Consider the following 18201-nt stretch of genomic DNA (forward strand, 5'->3'; position numbering starts at 1 on the left):
TCCAATCATTCCTGCTTCCTAGTATTTATGATCCTGTGGTCCTCTCTCCCTGAGTGTGAGCTGGACCTAATGACTTGTTTCTAATGAGTAGAACACAGCGATAATGAAGGGATGTCGCTTCTAAATTAGATAACAAAAGGACTGTGACTTCTGCCCCACTCGCTTTCTGTCTCTTGCTAGCTCACTCTCGGGGAAGCTGCCATCAGATTATGCCCTATGGAAAGGCCCTTGTGGTAGGCAACTGATGTCTCCAGCCAACAGCCAGCAAGACCTGCCACCAGACACGTGAGAGAGCTTGAAAGTGGATCTCGTCTTAGGTGAGCTTTGAGATGACTGTGGCCCCAGCCCACAACTTGATCGCAGCCTGAAGAGAGACCCTGAGTCAGAATCACCCAGCTCAGCCACCCCTGGATTCCTGACCCGCAGAACTGTGAGACAATAAATGTTTGTTGTTGTAAGCTGCTAATTTTGGAGTAATTTCTCACTCAGAAATAGATAGCTAATAAAGGGTGTGTGTGTGTGTGTGTGTGTGTGTGTGTGTGTGTGTGATTTTGAGGTAATGTCAAGGTATTTTATCCAGGCAGAAAAATACCACAAGACTTCATATGTAATATGCTTGCTTTGGAGAATTTGTCATGGCCCTGGGTCTTCCCTCTGCCTTGGAAGACCAGAAATAGATTCGTCAGCTCGGGATAACAGATTCATCTTTAGTCAGACTCACATGAACTAGATCTATGAGACTTCTATGACAACACTGAATGCTAGTTATTAAATTATAATGAGACAAAAAATTATGCTGGCCAGCATACCAGAATACTTACATCTCTATGACAAGCACTTTCTCTCTCTGAAGGCATAGTTTCATATCAGATAAGAATGAGAGACTTGCTTGATAAACATAGAATCAGAGCAAAGGTAGTTAAGCATAGGTTTGCAATGTTTCATGGCAATAGTCTAAGGGATCACCTCATACTAGGAATAATTTCATCAGTGGAGCCAAAGAACTCCACAAATGTTGGTTACAGCCCCATGAGTCTATCTTTACCCCCAGATGAACTCATCAATGGACCTGGAATTTCCCCAAATCACTTGGCGAAAGCTCCTTCCTTTTGTGGGCAGTGACTGGCCAACATCTTGCGTTATGACTCTGGTTTTCTAGGCAACCATGACGACCAACCCCTCTTTGGATGAAAAGATTTTTTTCTTTGGGTGAGTTAATACATGGATTAATACATGGATTAGCTTATAGTCTCTTCTTGTTGGTCTAGGAGCTGTTTTGCATCTTTAAAGTAAGTTTAACGCTAATTAAGAACGTATTGTGATCCAGACATCTACCTAAGAACTTTATTTATGGATTATCTGAATTAACTCCATATAGCAACCAGGTGAGGTAGGTATACTTATATCCTAGTACCAAGAAGGAAATGAGGGCAGAGAGAAGATGCTTAAAGTCTCACAGCTAATACATGTCGGAACCTTGTTTGGCCTGAATTTGCTTTCCTAACCGCCTTTTCCTATCTCCCCTGCCTCTACACTGATGGTTCTCATACTTGAAGAATCATCAGGCTCACGTGGAAGATTCCTTAAAGCACAGATTGCTGGGCTCCACCCCCAGAGTTTACGACTCAGTAGGTTTAGGGTGGGGCTTGAGAGTCTGCATTTTTAACCTGTTCCCAGGTGCTGCTGCTGCTGCTGATCCAAGGACCACACGTTGAAAACTTGTTTTGTGTTTGCTTTGGTTAGGTTAGCAAGATCTCTCTTTTGGAGTAGTTTCCTGCCTCCTATTCATTTCTAAGGTGCACCTACACTGATCTTTCTAATTTTATTTGGAAATATTTATTGAGTATGAGGCACTGTGCTAGGCACAGAGGATGAAATAAGGAGCAATAATTTGAAGTGGGGCATTTTCCTGGAGCACTTTCTTTCCTTGGCTGCACACCATGTAATGTTGTTCATGCTCTCCTTTCTGTGAGTGTAAAGTATAGAAGTAATATATCTAAAGTTCTATAAGCAGCCCACAAAATAGTTAAAGTATCTCTGTGCTCTTCGACTTTGCTCTTTGTAGTTGTTTGGTGGAAAAATTAAAACTACAGCTTGTTCTTTACGATAATGTCAGAGTGAACTGATGGGTTTGAGGTAAGCAGGAATATGGGAGAAGATAAGATTCTTCAAGCTCATTCTTCTCATTTTGTAAGGCTCTACAAAATAATTTTTTCATCCTCAGAAGGGTGGGACATCCGGAATGACTTAGAAATGTTCACAAAGTCCTGCCCTCTTCCTGTGAAAGTCTGTCATTTCTCTGCCCCTACCGAGAGGCCCTGTCCCAGCAAGAGTGATGATCAAGCTGTTTGGGGTTTAGTTGGCCCAGAAAATTTGTCACCAGTACCAGTCACAATTATGTTTGTCTCTCCTCCCTTCTTCCTCTTCTCTTAAACGTTTGAAGCCTTCTTTTTGGGTGGATAGAAAAAGTCTAAAATTTAGCTAATCTGAAACTTTGGTTGTTTAATTCCTTGTTATTATAGAACAAATTCCATTCTAATCAAGGACGTTGGAATTAAATTAGAAAACCCTGTCTCTCCTCATGGCATTTTGAATTCTGTCCTCAAAACATGGCCTTCTTTCTCAGGCTGATGTAACAGTTCATGTATCTTTAAGATGGCAAAATAGAGTCATGGGGGCAGGCTGTAGTGTTTTTTTTTTTTTTTAATTTTTAAATTAAATTAAATTAAATTTTTTTTGGAGGAGGTTGTTTTCTTTTTGGGCATTTGATTTTCATCCCAGGGTCAACAAAAAACTATGGAAGACTTTAAACTGGGGCAAGGCAATGGATGAGGTATGTATGTCTGAGCCACCTTTTGGGTTGCTATGTGGAGAAGAACTGGAGGGACCTGGAGGCAGGAAGACCAATGAGAAGGCAGGTACAGTGGTTTGCAGTGATCCTGAGGAGGCAGGATGGTGATCTGGATTAGTGATATGGGTGACAGGATGAGAAAGTATAAGGATTATTGAGATAATTTATGGTACTACATGTAGTTTAAGGAACTTTACCTGAGATACCAAGGATGGCACTAAGATATTTGGCGTTAAGCAACAGATTGTATGTTGAAGCCATCACTTGAGATAGCCAACACTGGGGAGGTGGTTTGGAAGTAAACGTAATGCATTCAACATGAACATGGTGAGTCTGAGATGCTTTGGGACATTAATTCAACTGGAATGACCAATAAGTAATTAATAATCACATTACTCTGAGTGTGAAATCCTTCCAGTGGCTCACCATTGTCAAGGGTACAAATTCCAAATTTCTCAGCAAGACTTATAACCTACCCTTTTGAGTTTCATTTCTGCCACCTATCCCAGCCACATTGCCCAGCCCAAAGTCAATTTTAGCATGCTCTCTGGAGTCTCAGGGACCCTGTGCCAACTGCATCAGGAACTATTTTCTTTTCTTTTTCTTGCATTCAACAAAGAGTGAGGGCCAGATAACTGGTAGGTGCTGGGATAAAATGGTGAGCAAACATGACCTCGTCCATGCACTTTCCGCGCTAGACAATAATCCAATAATTACACAAGTAATTCTAAATTAAATTAAATTAAACTAAATTAAATTAAATTAAAAATAGAATTGCAAATGGTATCAGAGGTGCTAATGGAAAGTACCTAGTAAGGATAAGAGCCTATACCGGGGTTTTGATGTAGCGAAGCCTGAGAAAGTGAAGATAGAATTGATTCACAGAGGGAGGAAAGTGTTCCTATGGAGGGGTAAAACTTGGCACACTGTGGGGGAACTAGAGAAATATATACTTTCTCTAAAATACTTAGGCCAGGGTTGGGGGTGATTGGGGGGAGTGGAGAGGAAAAGGAACAGAGGAAAAACCAAACCAAAACAAAAAAGCCTTTGGCTGCTTTGTCCCATAGCAGCCGCCGTCCTATCTCAAGTAGTCCCGACCTCGTCGCACTGATTATTGGGAGTTGTAGTCTTGACCTTAGCGAGCAGACATGGCGGCCTCCGTTACAGGGGCTTGCGGGGCCGCAAGGGACCTGTCTCGAAGTTTTCGAGCAGCCAGGGGGCTGCTTCCTGCGCTAGCCTCCGTCACCTGGCGTAAGTGGAGCGGGGCTTGCACACCGGAGGGAAGAGGGAGCTCGGGGCGAGGCTCGAGGGAGGCAAGCCTAGAAGTCAGGAGCAACCCTCGTGGGACCGCGAGTTGGGGGAGATTGCAGGGCTCCGCGGGAGTTCTGGGCGAGTTCTGTTGACCTCTGTCGCCCGCTACTGCAGGGGCCCGCGTGGGGCCGGGCCGACAGCAGAGCACCGGACCTTCGGAGCCGGGCGCGTTCAAGCCGCCGCCGAAACCGGTCATTGTGGACAAGCGCGGTCCCCCTCGTCAGGAAAGGAGGTGAGGCCCAGGCCGGCGCGCGGTTCCCGCTTTTTGGGTCTGTGCGCTTGCGAACCTGCCTTTACTTTGGAGATCTCGCCTTTAAAGCAGAGGTGGAACCCCCACTGCACGAGCTTGTGTGCAGGATTCATGAGCTCGTGTGCAAAGCTCAACCACCTCAGGTTTGTCTTCCCCCCTTTTCCCCTTTTCTAGCGTTGAACTTTCTCTGCAGCCTTATTAAATCAGAACTAAAAGCAAGGATTCTCCCTATTTGAAGCTCTTTGCTTCAGCATTCAGATTGTATCAAGAATTTTCCTCTCAAGTACATAGTATTTTACTTGTTTGAGAAACTGATCATTCCTTGCCTCGGTAGAAATGGATTGGCCAGAGCTCACCCTGTTTTCCTTTCTCTACACACGTGTTTTAGTTTCCTGAAAATGCTATACAGTGATAAAATTTTCCGGTAATTGGTGTCTTAAATTTGCTTTTAAAAACAGTGTGCTTAAGTGACTTCTGGGTGGCTCAGTCCGTTGAGCGGCGGACTCTTGAGTTCCACCCAGGTTATGATCTAAAGGTTGGTGAGATCCAGCCTAGCATTGGGTTCTGAGCTGATAGCTCAGAGCCTGCTTGGGATTCACTCTCTCCCTGTCTCTGCCTCTCCCCTGCTTGCGGGCATATTCATTCATATTCTCTCTCCCTCTCTCTCTCAAAAATAAATAAACTTAAAAATAAATAAATAAATAAAACCCAGTGTGTTTAAAAGCCTGGTTCACTTAAATGAATGGTGGCAACTTTGGAGGTATCTGTAAGTTTAGGTAACCTAGTTGTATAACAACCTTATTAAAAAGGCAGTTTTAGCAGGAAAAAGTTGGTGTGATTTGGCTATTCCTTGTTGGTTGGATTATCTCTGCATGCCTATGTGTGTGTGTTTAACATTGCAAATATCCTGTTCTAAGTTAACATTGAATTTATGGAAGGTAGAGATTCAGAAAACATTTCCTTACAGAACTTTTTTTTTTTTAAGTTGAGAAAGGAATATCTCTCGTAAATGGCAACAGTTATTATAATTCAGTTAAATGGGAATGTAAATTGTATAATTACTTTGGGAAACAGTTGAACAAAATTTAGTAATTTTGAGGTTGTGTATACCTTTCCACCCAGTCGGTACACAACTTAAAGTAATATGTACAAGGAAATATGTACAGAAATGAACACAAAAGGTATTTATAACAAACAAAAATGTAGAAGTAGCCTCGATAGCCATCAGTAGGTGAATAGGCAAATGCATTTATACAATGGAGTATTATACGGCAGTGAAAAATAAATGAACTGGAGCTGACATGGATAAACTTCATAAATATGTGTGGAGAAAAAACAACCTGCAGAAGAATTGATATAGTATGATAGCATTTTTATATTGCTCAGACATGCAAATGTAAAGTATAAAATGCGTATGTACATTTTACATACATACATGCATATGTAAAGTATAAAATGTACAAGGGAAATTCTCCACAGAGAAATCAGACCTATGGCTTTCCCAATAGCCATACAAGCTGACATTACATACCTTGTGATGTGATAGGATAAGATGATCACCTCTATAATATTTTTACCCAAAATGTTTAACCTTGGTCTAGGCATGTGGAAACAATAAACATTTCCAGAATCCAGGGATGGTGTATAAGACAGTAGGTTTTTGACTCTTCAGAAAAGTCAGTGTTATAAAAATACAAAGATGGGGAATAGTAGCAGTTTAAGAAACTAAAACGAGTAATACCCAGATATAATGTGTGAAGCTTGATGGTGGCTTGGATTGGGCAACAAAAGGCCTTTTCCAGGACAATTAGATACTGTTAGTTCAGATATGTTTAAATACAAACTACATATTAGATTTTGTTGTTGAATTATTGCAGAAGTTCTTAGGTGTCATAAAAGTATTGTGATAAATGTAGCAGAAAGTCCCTATTCTTAGAAGCTTTCTAAAGTATTCTGAGATGAAATACCTTGCTATTTGACATTTCAAATAGTTCAGGAAAAAAATTATATGTATATATAAAGCAAATCTGTCAAAATGTTGGCAGTTGATGAAACGAGATGGTGTGTATATGGGTATTCATTGTATTACTATTTCAACTTTTTGGTGGGCTTAAAAAGTTTCAAAGTAGGAAATGAGTGTTGGGGATCATCATCAAAAAGACATGACTGCTGATTGACCCATGGGCTGAACCCCGGCTCCTCACCCCTTCCCTTGTCTTTGGAATGTGGGTTCTGCTTGCCTTTTCTGCTCCTAGAGGCTGCTCCAAAGACATAGCCTCGAGATGATGATGTGGTATTGAAAATACCTACATAGTGTATGTGACTGAGACCACTTAGGGCCTCTTTGTAAATTTTTTTTTTAATTATCTCATTTTATTTTTTTAAATTTACATCCAAATTAGCATATAGTGCAACAATGATTTCAGGAGTAGATTCCTTAGTTCCCCTTACCCATTTAGCCCATCCCCCCTCCCACAACCCCTCCAGTAACCCTCTGTTTGTTCTCCATATTTAAGAGTCTCTTAGTTTTATCCCCCTCCCTGTTTTTATATTATTTTTGCTTCCCTTCCCTTATGTTCATGTGTTTTCTATCTTAAAGTCCTCATATGAGTGAAGTCATGATATTTGTCTTTCTCTGACTGATTTTGCTTAGCATAATACCCTCTAGTTCCATCCACATAGTTGCAAATGGTAAGATTTCATTCTTTTTGATGCAGGGTAATACTCCATTGTATATATATATATACCACATCTTCTTTATCCATTCATCAATCGATGGACATTTGGGCTATTATTGATAGTGCTGCTATAAACATGGGGGTGCATGTGTCCCTTCGAAACAGCACACCTGTATCCCGTGAATAAATGCCTAGTAGTGCAATTGCTGGGTCGTAGGGTGGTTCTATTTTTAACTATTTGAAGGAACCTCCATACTGTTTTCCAGAGTAGTTGCACCAGTTTGCATTCCCACCAGCAGTGCAAAAGAGATCCTCTTTCTCCGCATCCTCATCAACATCTGTTGTTGCCTGAGTTGTTAATGTTAGCCATTCTAACAAGTGTGAGGTGGTATCTCATTGTGGTTTTGATTTGTATTTCCCTGATGATGAGTGAGGTTGAGCATTTTTTCATGTGTTTCTTGGCCATCTGGATGTCTTCTTTGGAGAACTGTCTCTTCATGTCTTTTGCCCATTTCTTCACTGGATTATTTGTTTTTTGGGTGTTGAGTTTGGTAAGTTCTTTACAGATTTTGGATACTAACCCTTTATCTTATATGTCGTTTGCAAATATCTTCTCCCATTCTGTCAGTTGCCTTTTAGTTTTGTTGATTGTTTCCTTCACTGTCCAGAAGCTTTTTATTTTGATGAGGTCCCAATAGTTCATTTTTGCTTTTGTTTCCCTTGCCTCCAGAGACATGTTGAGTAAGAAGTTGCTGCAGCAGAGGTCAAAGAGTTTTTGCCTGCTTTCTCCTCTAGGATTTTGATGGCTTCCTGTCTTACATTTAGGTCTTTCATCCATTTTGAGTTTATTTTTGTGTATGATGTAAGAAAGTGGTCCAGGTTCATTCTTCTGCATGTCGCTGTCCAGTTTTCCCAGCACCATTTGCTGAAGAGACTGTCTTTATTCTGTTGGATATTCTTTCCTGGTTTGTCAAAGATTAGGTGGCCATACGTTTGTGGGTCCATTTCTGGGTTCTCTATTCTGTTCCATTGATCTGAGTGTCTGTTTTTGTGCCACTCTTTGTAAATTTTTAAGATTTGGTGTCTTGCTGCCACCCAGGACAAGCCTGTATGTGAATTCCCTTTGCTGTTACTAAAACTGTACCCTACCCACCCTGAGTGGCCTGCCTCTTTCTTCAGTATCTCCTTGTCCTTAGAGTATGGGGCCCAGTTTCAGAGTATACCTGGGAAGCTCCTGAGAAAGGGGTGAACCAGAAAAAAGGAAGAAACTTCATGGGAAGAATCATCACCAAATTTAATGAATTACCCCATAGTAATTAACTGTGGGGGAGGGAAGGGTGCACTGGGGCTTCAACTGTATTGATCATTTATTTCTGAGGATGGGTGATAGGGACATGATTTTTCACTGTAATGTCATTTATGCTTTTAAAGAGGTTAGCTTAGGGGTACCTGGGTGGCTCAGTCAGTTAAATGTCTGACTCTTGATCTCAGCTCAGGTCTCGATCTCAGGGTCGTGAGTTCAAACCCTGCCTTGGGCTGTGTGATTGTTGTGAAGCCTATTTAAAAAGAGAGAAAAGAAGGAAAGGAAGGAGAAAGGCAGGGAGAAGTTAGAGAAGTTAAAGAGGAGAAGAGGGAGATTATTTTTAAGGTCATAGTTAATGATTTATATTTGTATTTTTCCAGACTAAATTTATTCAAAAAAATTTTTTGTTTTAATGTTTATTTATTTTTGAAGGAGAGAAAGATAGAGCATGAACGGGGGAGGAGCAGAGAGAGAGGGAAACACAGAATCAGAAGCAGGCTCCAGGCTCTGAGCTGTCAGCACAGAGCCCGACGCGGGGCTCCAACTCACAAACCGTGAGATCACGACCTGAGCCGAAGTTGGACACTCAACCGACTGAGCCACCCAAGTGCCCATCCAGTGTAATTTATTTTAACATGCACAACTCGATGTGAGGCTTGTGGTTTATGGCCATAGGCTTTGTTGTCTGACAGACATGCCTGTGTTTAAATCTTGACTTGATTAGTTCGTAGCTAATATAACAGTACATCAGTTTACCTTCTGCAAGCTTCATTTTCATCTGTGAAAGGAGATGATGACAGCATGCTCACCTAATTGTCGTGAGGGTTAATTTATGCTCTCGGTGTGTCGTAAACCTTTAACAGGATGCGAGGTGAGTACTCAGGAATTGTTAGCTATTTTCTTGAGCGTCGACAACAGTTTTAGAAATAAATAATCAACTTTTCTTAGGAAGAAAGAATAAAACATGTCAACATCATAATCTTTAATTTTTAAGTTTGCCTTTAATTTTTTTTTTTATTTATATTCTTCACAGGTTCTTGAGTCCTGAATTTATTCCTCCAAGGGGAAGAACAAATCCTCTGAAATTTCAGATGGAAAGAAAAGATATGTTAGAGAGGAGAAAAATACTCCACATTCCAGAGTTCTACGTTGGTCAGTAAGAGCTGCACGCTTTCATTATTGGTGGTGGGCGGGCTTAGTTTTTTTCACATAGGGAAGAGTGTTTTTCACAGATCTGGGTTTTGCCCAGATGAGATACTTATTCCTAATATATTAAAATATTTAGGAAGTTAGGAGGTTACCTAGAAATGCTGTTTGTGTGTTTCTGCAAGTCTTGTAAAAGTTCACTTCTCTTTTGAATTTGTAGGAAGCATACTTCGTGTTACTACAGCTGACCCATATGCCAGCGGAAAAACCAGCCGGTTTCTAGGGATCTGTATCCAGAGATCAGGAGCAGGCCTTGGAGCTACTTTTATCCTTAGGAATACTATCGAAGGACAAGGTAGCTTCCATTTCATTAGTTTAATTTTCTGGAAAATGGTATCTCAGGTTCTATTTTGTGTTCTGCATGCCGGGAGAAAACGTCTGGAACTTGAAAGTGAAAGGGATTCCGAGGCCTGACCTGGGCCCGTGGCCTAAGAATGGGATGAGACTGGAGGCTGCGGAGTAAGCAGTCAGTGCTGTGCTTTCCCTTGAGGGCTTCTTTCATCACAGGACGACCACTGTCAGATTTTCCGACCTCTGCCAGCATCACAGGAGGAGACAAGTGACTATTAACAGTGTGGGGAACATTCAGTGTAGGGGGCAATAACCCATGAGAACATTAAGACAAACATAATGATGTCTGTATACAGAGTCACTTTTCCCTAAAATGAATGCCCCCATTTTGCTTTATATTATGATAGTCACCACAATAATCGTTGTTTGATAAGAATTAGAGGAATTTTTAAAAAGGCAAAACTTGTTTGTTATGCCTAATAAATAAGACAGAGGCCCAAGTGGCAAAATTCTAGAAACATTATGAATCGACATGGCAGAACAGTAAAATTTTCTTTTTTTCTTTTTTTTAAAAATGTGTATTTATTTTTGAGAGAGAGCAAGTACCTGAACAGGGGAGAGGCAGAGAGATCGGGGGACAGAGGATCTGAAGTGGGCTGTGCACTGATAGCAGAGAGCCCGATGCGGGACTCATCTTGTAATGACCTGTGGTGCCGTGCATGTCGGAGCTTAGCAGGGCTTACAAGTTGCAGAAATGTGTGCCTTCGATCAGATCATGTGTTTGGAGAAGCCTTGCAGTAGAAAACCATGATCATAGGTGTGTGAGATGGACCTTGGTTTGATATTCTTTCTTTTTTAAATTTTTTTTTTTTTTAACGTTTATTTATTTTTGAGACAGAGAGAGACAGAGCATGAACAGGGGAGGGTCAGAGAGAGGGAGACACAGAATCTGAAACAGGCTCCAGGCTCTGAGCAGTCAGCACAGAGCCCGACGCGGGGCTCGAACTCACCGCGAGATCATGACCTGAGCTGAAGTTGGCCACTTAACCAACTGAGCCACCCAGGCACCCCTGATATTCTTTCTTAAAACTGAGATATAATAGTTTCTGCTTTAGTGTTGTGGTCCATTGTGGGTGATAGTCTACATGAAGTACTGAACACTGAATACTCCAAAAATGTTCACTCCCTGTTGCCCTCCCCTAAGGTACTTTTGACTGTTACAACCTGTTTCAACCTTCCCCATCGATACTCCTTTCTTTGGTGTTTTTCCTAGTCCACTGGCTTTAAATACCATCCATATGATGAGAATTTCCAAATTAAAAAAAAGAATTTTTTTTTTTAATGTTTATTTTTGAGAGAGAGAGACAGCATGAGCAGGGGAGGGGCAGAGAGAGGGAGACACAGATCCGAAGCAGGCTCCAGGCTCTGCACTGTCAGCACAGAGCTCGACGTGGGGCTTGAACCCACGAGCGTGAGATCATGACCTGAGCTGAAGTCAGACGCTTAACCGACTGAGCCACCCAGGCGCCCCGAGAACTCCCAAATTTAGATCTCAAGGACTGACCTTGTCCAGGTTCCGGATTTGTACATACAACTACCTCTTTGACATTTCCGGGTGGATGTCTTTTAAGCATACGACAAGCTCAGAATAGGATTGTTTTCCTCACAGTGTGTTCCTCTTGGTTTTTTCTATGTCCATAAGTGGCACCACTGCGTACGTACTTACTTAATCAAAAATTCAGGAGCTGTTTTTAATTATTCTCTTCATATATCCAGTCAGTCAAGTTTTCTTGGCTTAATCTCCAAAAATTCCAGTTCTGTTTGGTTCTCCGTCTCCATGGCCACCACTCGTGTCCATGCCGCCCTGCCTCCTTCCTGCCTGCAGCTATGCTGTATCCCTGGTTAACTTTCCTGGCCCACTGACTTACTGTGCTCCAGCCAAAAAGACCTTTTTCTGTTTTGTTTTGTTTTTCCCCCCAATATAGCAAGTTTGTTAAGACCCCAGGGCCTTTGCATTTGCTGTTCTTTCTGCCTTGAGCACGCTTGGCTATTTGTAGTGTCAGTCTAAATTGTGTTTTTAGAGAGGCTTTCCCTGGCTATACTATTCATATACTGTTTATTCCCCAGCCACAGTATTACCACTCTGTTTATATTGACTATATGAGATTACCTTTAATTATGAATTGTAAATGAAATTTTGGTGTGTCTGTTTTTTTTTTTTTCCAACGTTTATTTATTTTTGGGACAGAGAGAGACAGAGCATGAACGGGGGAGGGGCAGAGAGAGAGGGAGACACAGAATCAGAAACAGGCTCCAGGCTCTGAGCCATCAGCCCAGAGCCTGACACGGGGCTTGAACTCACGGACTGCGAGATCGTGACCTGGCTGAAGTCGGACGCTTAACCGACTGCGCCACCCAGGCGCCCCTGGTGTGTCTATTTATTGTCATCCACTAGAATATAAGCTCTATGAGAGGAGAAGGATTTGATCTATTTTGAGTTCACTATAGGCACAGTCCCTAGATCAGTACTTGGAACAGAATAGGTATATAGGAAATAATGGATTAAATCCTGGTATTAAATAGTGGATGTTAATGTTGTTCATACATATTTGTATTTCTCTTGGGATTATTTCAGAAAACCTCAGAATATACTCTTTCCCTTAAGTGTTTGGTGCTAACAGAGGTTGTATCTTAAACTATTACTTGTAGCATCTTGAAACAGCAATGCTGTTCCTAGCTTGCTTCATATGGAGAGCCCCAGTATGTTTTTTTTTTAATGTTTTATTATTTATTTTTGAGAGAGAGAGTGTGAGTGGAGGGGAGGCAGAGAGAGAGGGAGACACAGAATCTGAAGCAGGCTCTAGGCTCTGAGCTGTCAGCACAGGGTCCGACACAGGGCTCAAACCCATGAACTCTGAGATGATGACCTGAGCCGAAGACGGACACTTAACCAACTAAGCCACCCAGGTGCCCTGAGCCCCAGCGTGTTTTAAAACCTAGGCCAGAGTGTCCGACTCTTGATTTTGGCTCAGGTCATGATCCCAGGGTCATGGGACTGAGCCCTGCATTGGGCTTTGCACTGAGTGTGGAGCCTGCTTAAGATTCTCCCTCTGCCTCTCTCCCTCACTTGTGCACTTTCTCTCTCTCTAATATAAAAAAAAAATTTTAAAAGGAACTGATCTGGATTAAAAAATAAATAAATAAAACTTAGGCCATCCTTAGGAGGGACTTCTAAACCAAAGTTAGAACTTAAAAATGTATTAACTCTTTGCATCATTACTCCTGTTGCCCTTAATGTAGGAGATCAAGTTTTATAAGTAGTTGGGAAACAAACAAAAATGTGACAGTGAAGAATTTACTCAAATTTTCTCCAGGTTAATAGTATCAGAAGTGAAGAGTGTGGGGATGGGCTAAATGGGTAAGAGGCATTAAGGAAGACACTTGTTGGGGTGAGCACTGGGTGTTACACATAGGGGATGAGTCACTGGAATCTACTTCTGAAATCATTATTGCACTATATGCTAACTAACTTGGATGTATATTTAAAAACTAAAAAGAAAAGGAGATGAAGAAAACATTCTCAGGATCTAATCCCTCTTCTGATACTAGACCCTAAACAATTTTAACACTGTTATCATGGTCTCTTAAGATCTTTTTGGTCCAGACCAATAAATAAAAAAGGATTTGAAAAAAAAAATAGTACCAGAAGTGAAGAGATGTGTGACTGTATTTATAGAAGACATTTTTCTTTAGACTATCATTCTAACTCAGATTTTTTTCACTTTTTAATCTACATGGACTTTAATTTATTTCTTTTTCTTTCGGTAATCTTTATCTTAAAAATTACAAATTTACGTCACATGTCCTATGTGCAAAACCCTGTGCTAGTTCCATTATAAAATAGTTTTTACTGTTGTATAAGGCGTATACAGGCGTCTGGGTTCAGATTGTAAGAATATGTTTTCTCTGTTTAGGTGTTGAGATTTGCTTTGAACTTTATAATCCTCGAATCCAAGAGATCCAAGTGGTCAAATTAGAGAAACGGCTGGACGATAGTTTGCTATACTTACGAGATGCCCTTCCTGAATATAGCACTTTTGATATGAATATGAAGCCAGTCGTACAAGAAACGAGCCACGACGTTCCTGTTAATCAGGTATGAGTTGTATTTGTAGAACTGAAAGTTCTATATAGAGTAAGAAAGAGTCACCTTAATGAAAACTTTTAGAAGAATTTTGCTTTCTACTAAACAAATTCTTTCTTTCTTTCTCTTTCTTTTCTTTTTTTTTTTTTTAATATCATCTGCAGCTGAAAGTAAAAATGAAGCCTAAGCCCTGGTCCAAACGCTGGGAACGTCCAAAATTTAATATTAAAGGAATCAGATTTGATCTTTGTTTGACTGAAGAGCAAATGAAAGAAGCTCAGAAGTGGAGTCAGCCGTGGCTTGAGTTTGATATGATGAGGGAATATGACACTTCAAAAATTGAAGCTGCAATATGGCATGAAATTGAAGCATCGAGAAAATCCTGATTCTGAGACTCAGTTTGGTTATTTGCAGAGGATGTGCTGATTCCCAGAGGATTTACTTAAAGACCAATTTAATTTTATATACAAGGACATAGTCATCAAATCAATTAAACATTCATTAGTTTATGAGTACTGTTGCAAAAAAATAAAATTAGCATGTCAGTTTATTACTTCAGAGTCAAATCATTACCAAAATTCTTTTCATTGAGCCTGGAATCTGAACACGGAAGTGATGGGATTTCTTTCAGTTTGTGGAATAAATTATAAAAAGTGTATGATATAAAGAGTAATAATAGAGTGAGTATTGATGTAGCCACCTCAGGGTTAAGAGGTGAAACATGTAGTAAGATCCAGGAAGGTTAAGAAATAGAACATGTACTAGGGTTTGAGAAGCTTCTTCTGTGTCTGCAATTGCATCCTTCTCCCCTCCCAGATACAAGCACTATCCTGACTTTGTGTTAATCATTCCCTTGTGTCTCGTTTGATTTTATTGTATACATATACATTCTAAAACAACATAGCTAGTTTTGGAAAACCTGTTGGCAGATAAAAAAGGACAAAATTATCATTATTACATGAAGGCTCCATGGAGAAGGTAACAGTCTTTTGCTCATAGTCTGGCTGCATTTTCTCTGATTGCAAAAGTCACTTTGAGGTAGTTCGTGGCCAAGGTCATGAGTGAGTCCTGCTTAACAAGAAGGCTCACCACAGGGCATCTGACAATTGATGTCTGGCAGAAATGGGGTTGGAGGGAGTAGACTTCTCTATATTTTCTGGTTTTCAGCTCATGAAGAATCAAGCTCCAGCTCACAGGATAGGTCAGAACTATGCTTCTGTAGGACAATGTGTGTATCCTTGCTGATCCATGTAGCTGAGAGTGGAATGGAAATCTGGCATATAATGGCATATGGTATTGAGGGCAACCCTCAACCTGTTTTGAATTACGCTGCTCAGATCTACCCTCTGGTGCCTGGCTAATTTGGCATTTGCATTGACTTCTCTCCTGTGCTGATTTTTTTCTGGATGTTTTGTTTTTTATTTTATTGGTTACTAATTTATTTTGGTGGAGCACATCTTTTGGTAGCTTTCAGAGGAAGTAGGTATGGAGGTAAATCTTTGGAGTCCTTGCATGTCTGTCCTATTTGATTGTTAATTTTATAGAATTCTAGGTGTGAAGTAGTTTTCCTTCTGAATTTTGAAGATATTGCTACACTGTCTTGTTTCCAGTTGCGTTGAGAAATCCAAAACTATTTCGATTTCTGTTCTTTGTGACCTGAAAGCTTGTAGACTATCTTGCTCCTCAAGGTAATGAAATTTCACAGTGATGTGCTTTCGTGTGGGTCTGTATCCATTATGTCCGGTATTTGATGAATCCTCTCAGTATGCTAACTTGTGTCTTTTGTTTCTGGGAAACTTCTTGTTCATTGATGATTTCCTCTCCTCTGCTTTTCTCTTTTGGGAGAAGTTAATTTGATGTTGGTTCTCCAGGACTGGATCTCTTTCCCCCCTTCCCCAACCTCATCTCTCTTTAATTCAGTCTTCTAACTCTTCTTTGCTCTCATAATTTTAAATCTGAAGATCCCTTTTTGATTTCTGGATGCTCCTTTTCTTACATAGTACTTTGTTCTTATTTTATATTTTTGCCTATGGATGTCTTCTGTTACCATTCAGTACATTCATGATAATGTTTGTGTGTTGTTGTTTTGTTGGGGTTTTTTTATGAAGTTGTTTTTCTGTAGGATCTGTTTTCTTCAAATTTCTTCTCTGTGTGTGTGTGTGTGTGTGTGTGTATACACACATTTTTTTTCTTTTCCTGTTTTAGGCTTTTCCAGGACATCTGACAATCCTTGGCTGTCTATTTCTGGTCAAATAGTGGACTAAAAAGCTGATTAGGAGCCTTGGACTTGTGAGAAGGGTTGTTTTTAGGGTTATTGGGGTGGGCTTGTTTTGGGAGTTCTGCCCTCCACATATGTGAATGTCTTCGTTTGGTCACATTCTCCAGAGTAGAGGCTTCCAGTCTCCCTCCTGGATGGCAAGGATCTGTCTGCCGGTGTTGTGAGAACCTGATGGGGGAAGAAGCATGGGGTTTCAGTCACTATATGTGTATGTGTTAGCTTGTCCAACTTTCCCCTCCCCACCAACACGCTACTGGCTTGCTACCCTCAGTACCGGAAGTCCAGAAAAACTGTCTTTCAGATGTCTAGAGAATAAAATTCTGGCCTTTTACTGGCGTGGGGAAGGGCTAGACAAGCAATGGTGAGGAATAGAGGAAGGGATATTAGGCATATAACCTCCAAATACTTCTCATTAGGTTCTTCTATTAGCCACTGTCCTTAACCCCCAGCTGCCGGGGTATTGAATCTGCTGACTGGACAATTATGAGGGCGAATTAGGTTGATTCTCACCTTTCTCCACTGCTGGCTTGATTTGCCTTTCTTGAGTCTGCTAATCCATCCGTTTGCTTTGTCAGAATTGTGTTCTGATTGTTTCTTGTCCTGTTCTCTCCTCTGGTTTTGTGTCTCATTCATAGGCTTTCAGTGGTTTGTACTGCTTGCCTCTTGTCCTGTTTTCTCTGTCCTTGTGGATTTGTTTTTTCCCTATGGTGTATTTTAATGGTAATTTGAATAATTCATCTGACAAATTAGCCTATGTAGCCATTTTTTCAATAATAGATTTCTTCTCCAAAATAAATTTTTAGATATTAACCTTGGGGTTCTCAACATTCAGTGCATCCTTGATCTTTTTTACTAATAGTTGTTACACAACATTCTGATTACACTTAGGAAGCAGTGGAATTTACCACTTATATGTATTACTTGCTGAGAAAGCTCAAAAATTTTAACAAGAGTCTGATATTTTTCTTCTCTTTTTTTTTTTTTTTTTTTTTTAGAGAGAGAGAGAGAGAGAATGAGTGGGGGAGGGGCAGAAGAAGAGAGAGAGAAAGAGAATCAAGAATCTCAAGCAGGCTCCACGATGCTGGGCTCAATCTCATGACCATGAGATTGTGACCTGAAGCTGAAATCAAGAGTCATGCTTGACCGACAGCCACACTGAGGTTCCTGATACTTTTTTTCCCTTTAACTTGTCAAAAGATAATCATTAAAGCCTGTTCATTTTTTACCATGGTAAACATACTTCATTCAACCTTGGCAGAGGAGCAGATGAATGATACATTTCAAGATCTAAAGCTGGGTAAATATGATCAGCTCATAAGTACATGTGTTCATAACACAATGCATACTGTTTTCACTCTAAAATTATCTTTAAAATTCTTGTGAGTTTTCCTCCAGAAACAAAGTAAATCTTAATATATTAATGTGTATAGGATAAAAATTTGTATTGTAAGATATATAGCAAAATTTGCCCTTTAACCATTTTTAAGTGTATGTTTCGGGTGGCATTAATTACATTCACAATGCTGTGTGGCCATCACCACTAGAACTTTTTCCTTACCACAAACAAACTCATTAAGTAACTCTCTATTCCTATCCCCTCTCTTCCAAGCTCCTGGTAAATCCCATTCTACTCCTTATTTATTTTTTACTCTTTATTAATTTACCTATTCTAGATACTTCTTTTAAGTGGAATCACAAAATATTTGTACTTTGCGTTTGGCTTATTTCGCGAATATGTTTTCAAGATTCATCCATGTTATAACATCAGAATTTCATTTCTTTTTATGGCTAAATAATATTCTACTGTATAATTACTATATTTTGTTTATCCATTCATTTCTTGATGCACACGGGTTATTTTCACCTTTTGGTTATTGTGAATAATGCTG

At 40.3% G+C, this 18201-nt stretch overlaps 1 protein-coding gene across 1 annotated transcript; it reads left to right on the plus strand.

Annotated features, from left to right (window-relative positions):
• Nucleotides 1-3999: 3999 nt before the first annotated feature.
• MRPL19 (mitochondrial ribosomal protein L19) lies at nt 4000-16147 on the plus strand. Its single transcript, XM_047068545.1, has 6 exons — nt 4000-4102; nt 4277-4394; nt 9427-9545; nt 9760-9894; nt 13865-14046; nt 14199-16147. The coding sequence occupies exons 1-6, from the start codon at nt 4000-4002 to the stop codon at nt 14418-14420; spliced, it is 879 nt and encodes a 292-aa protein (XP_046924501.1). The 3' UTR covers nt 14421-16147.
• Nucleotides 16148-18201: the final 2054 nt, after the last annotated feature.

This window comes from Lynx rufus, unplaced genomic scaffold, assembly GCF_022079265.1.
Source record: "Lynx rufus isolate CCGP_SWC_20201006 ecotype Redwood Valley unplaced genomic scaffold, mLynRuf1.p SCAF_8, whole genome shotgun sequence".
Classification (NCBI taxonomy): domain Eukaryota; kingdom Metazoa; phylum Chordata; class Mammalia; order Carnivora; family Felidae; genus Lynx; species Lynx rufus.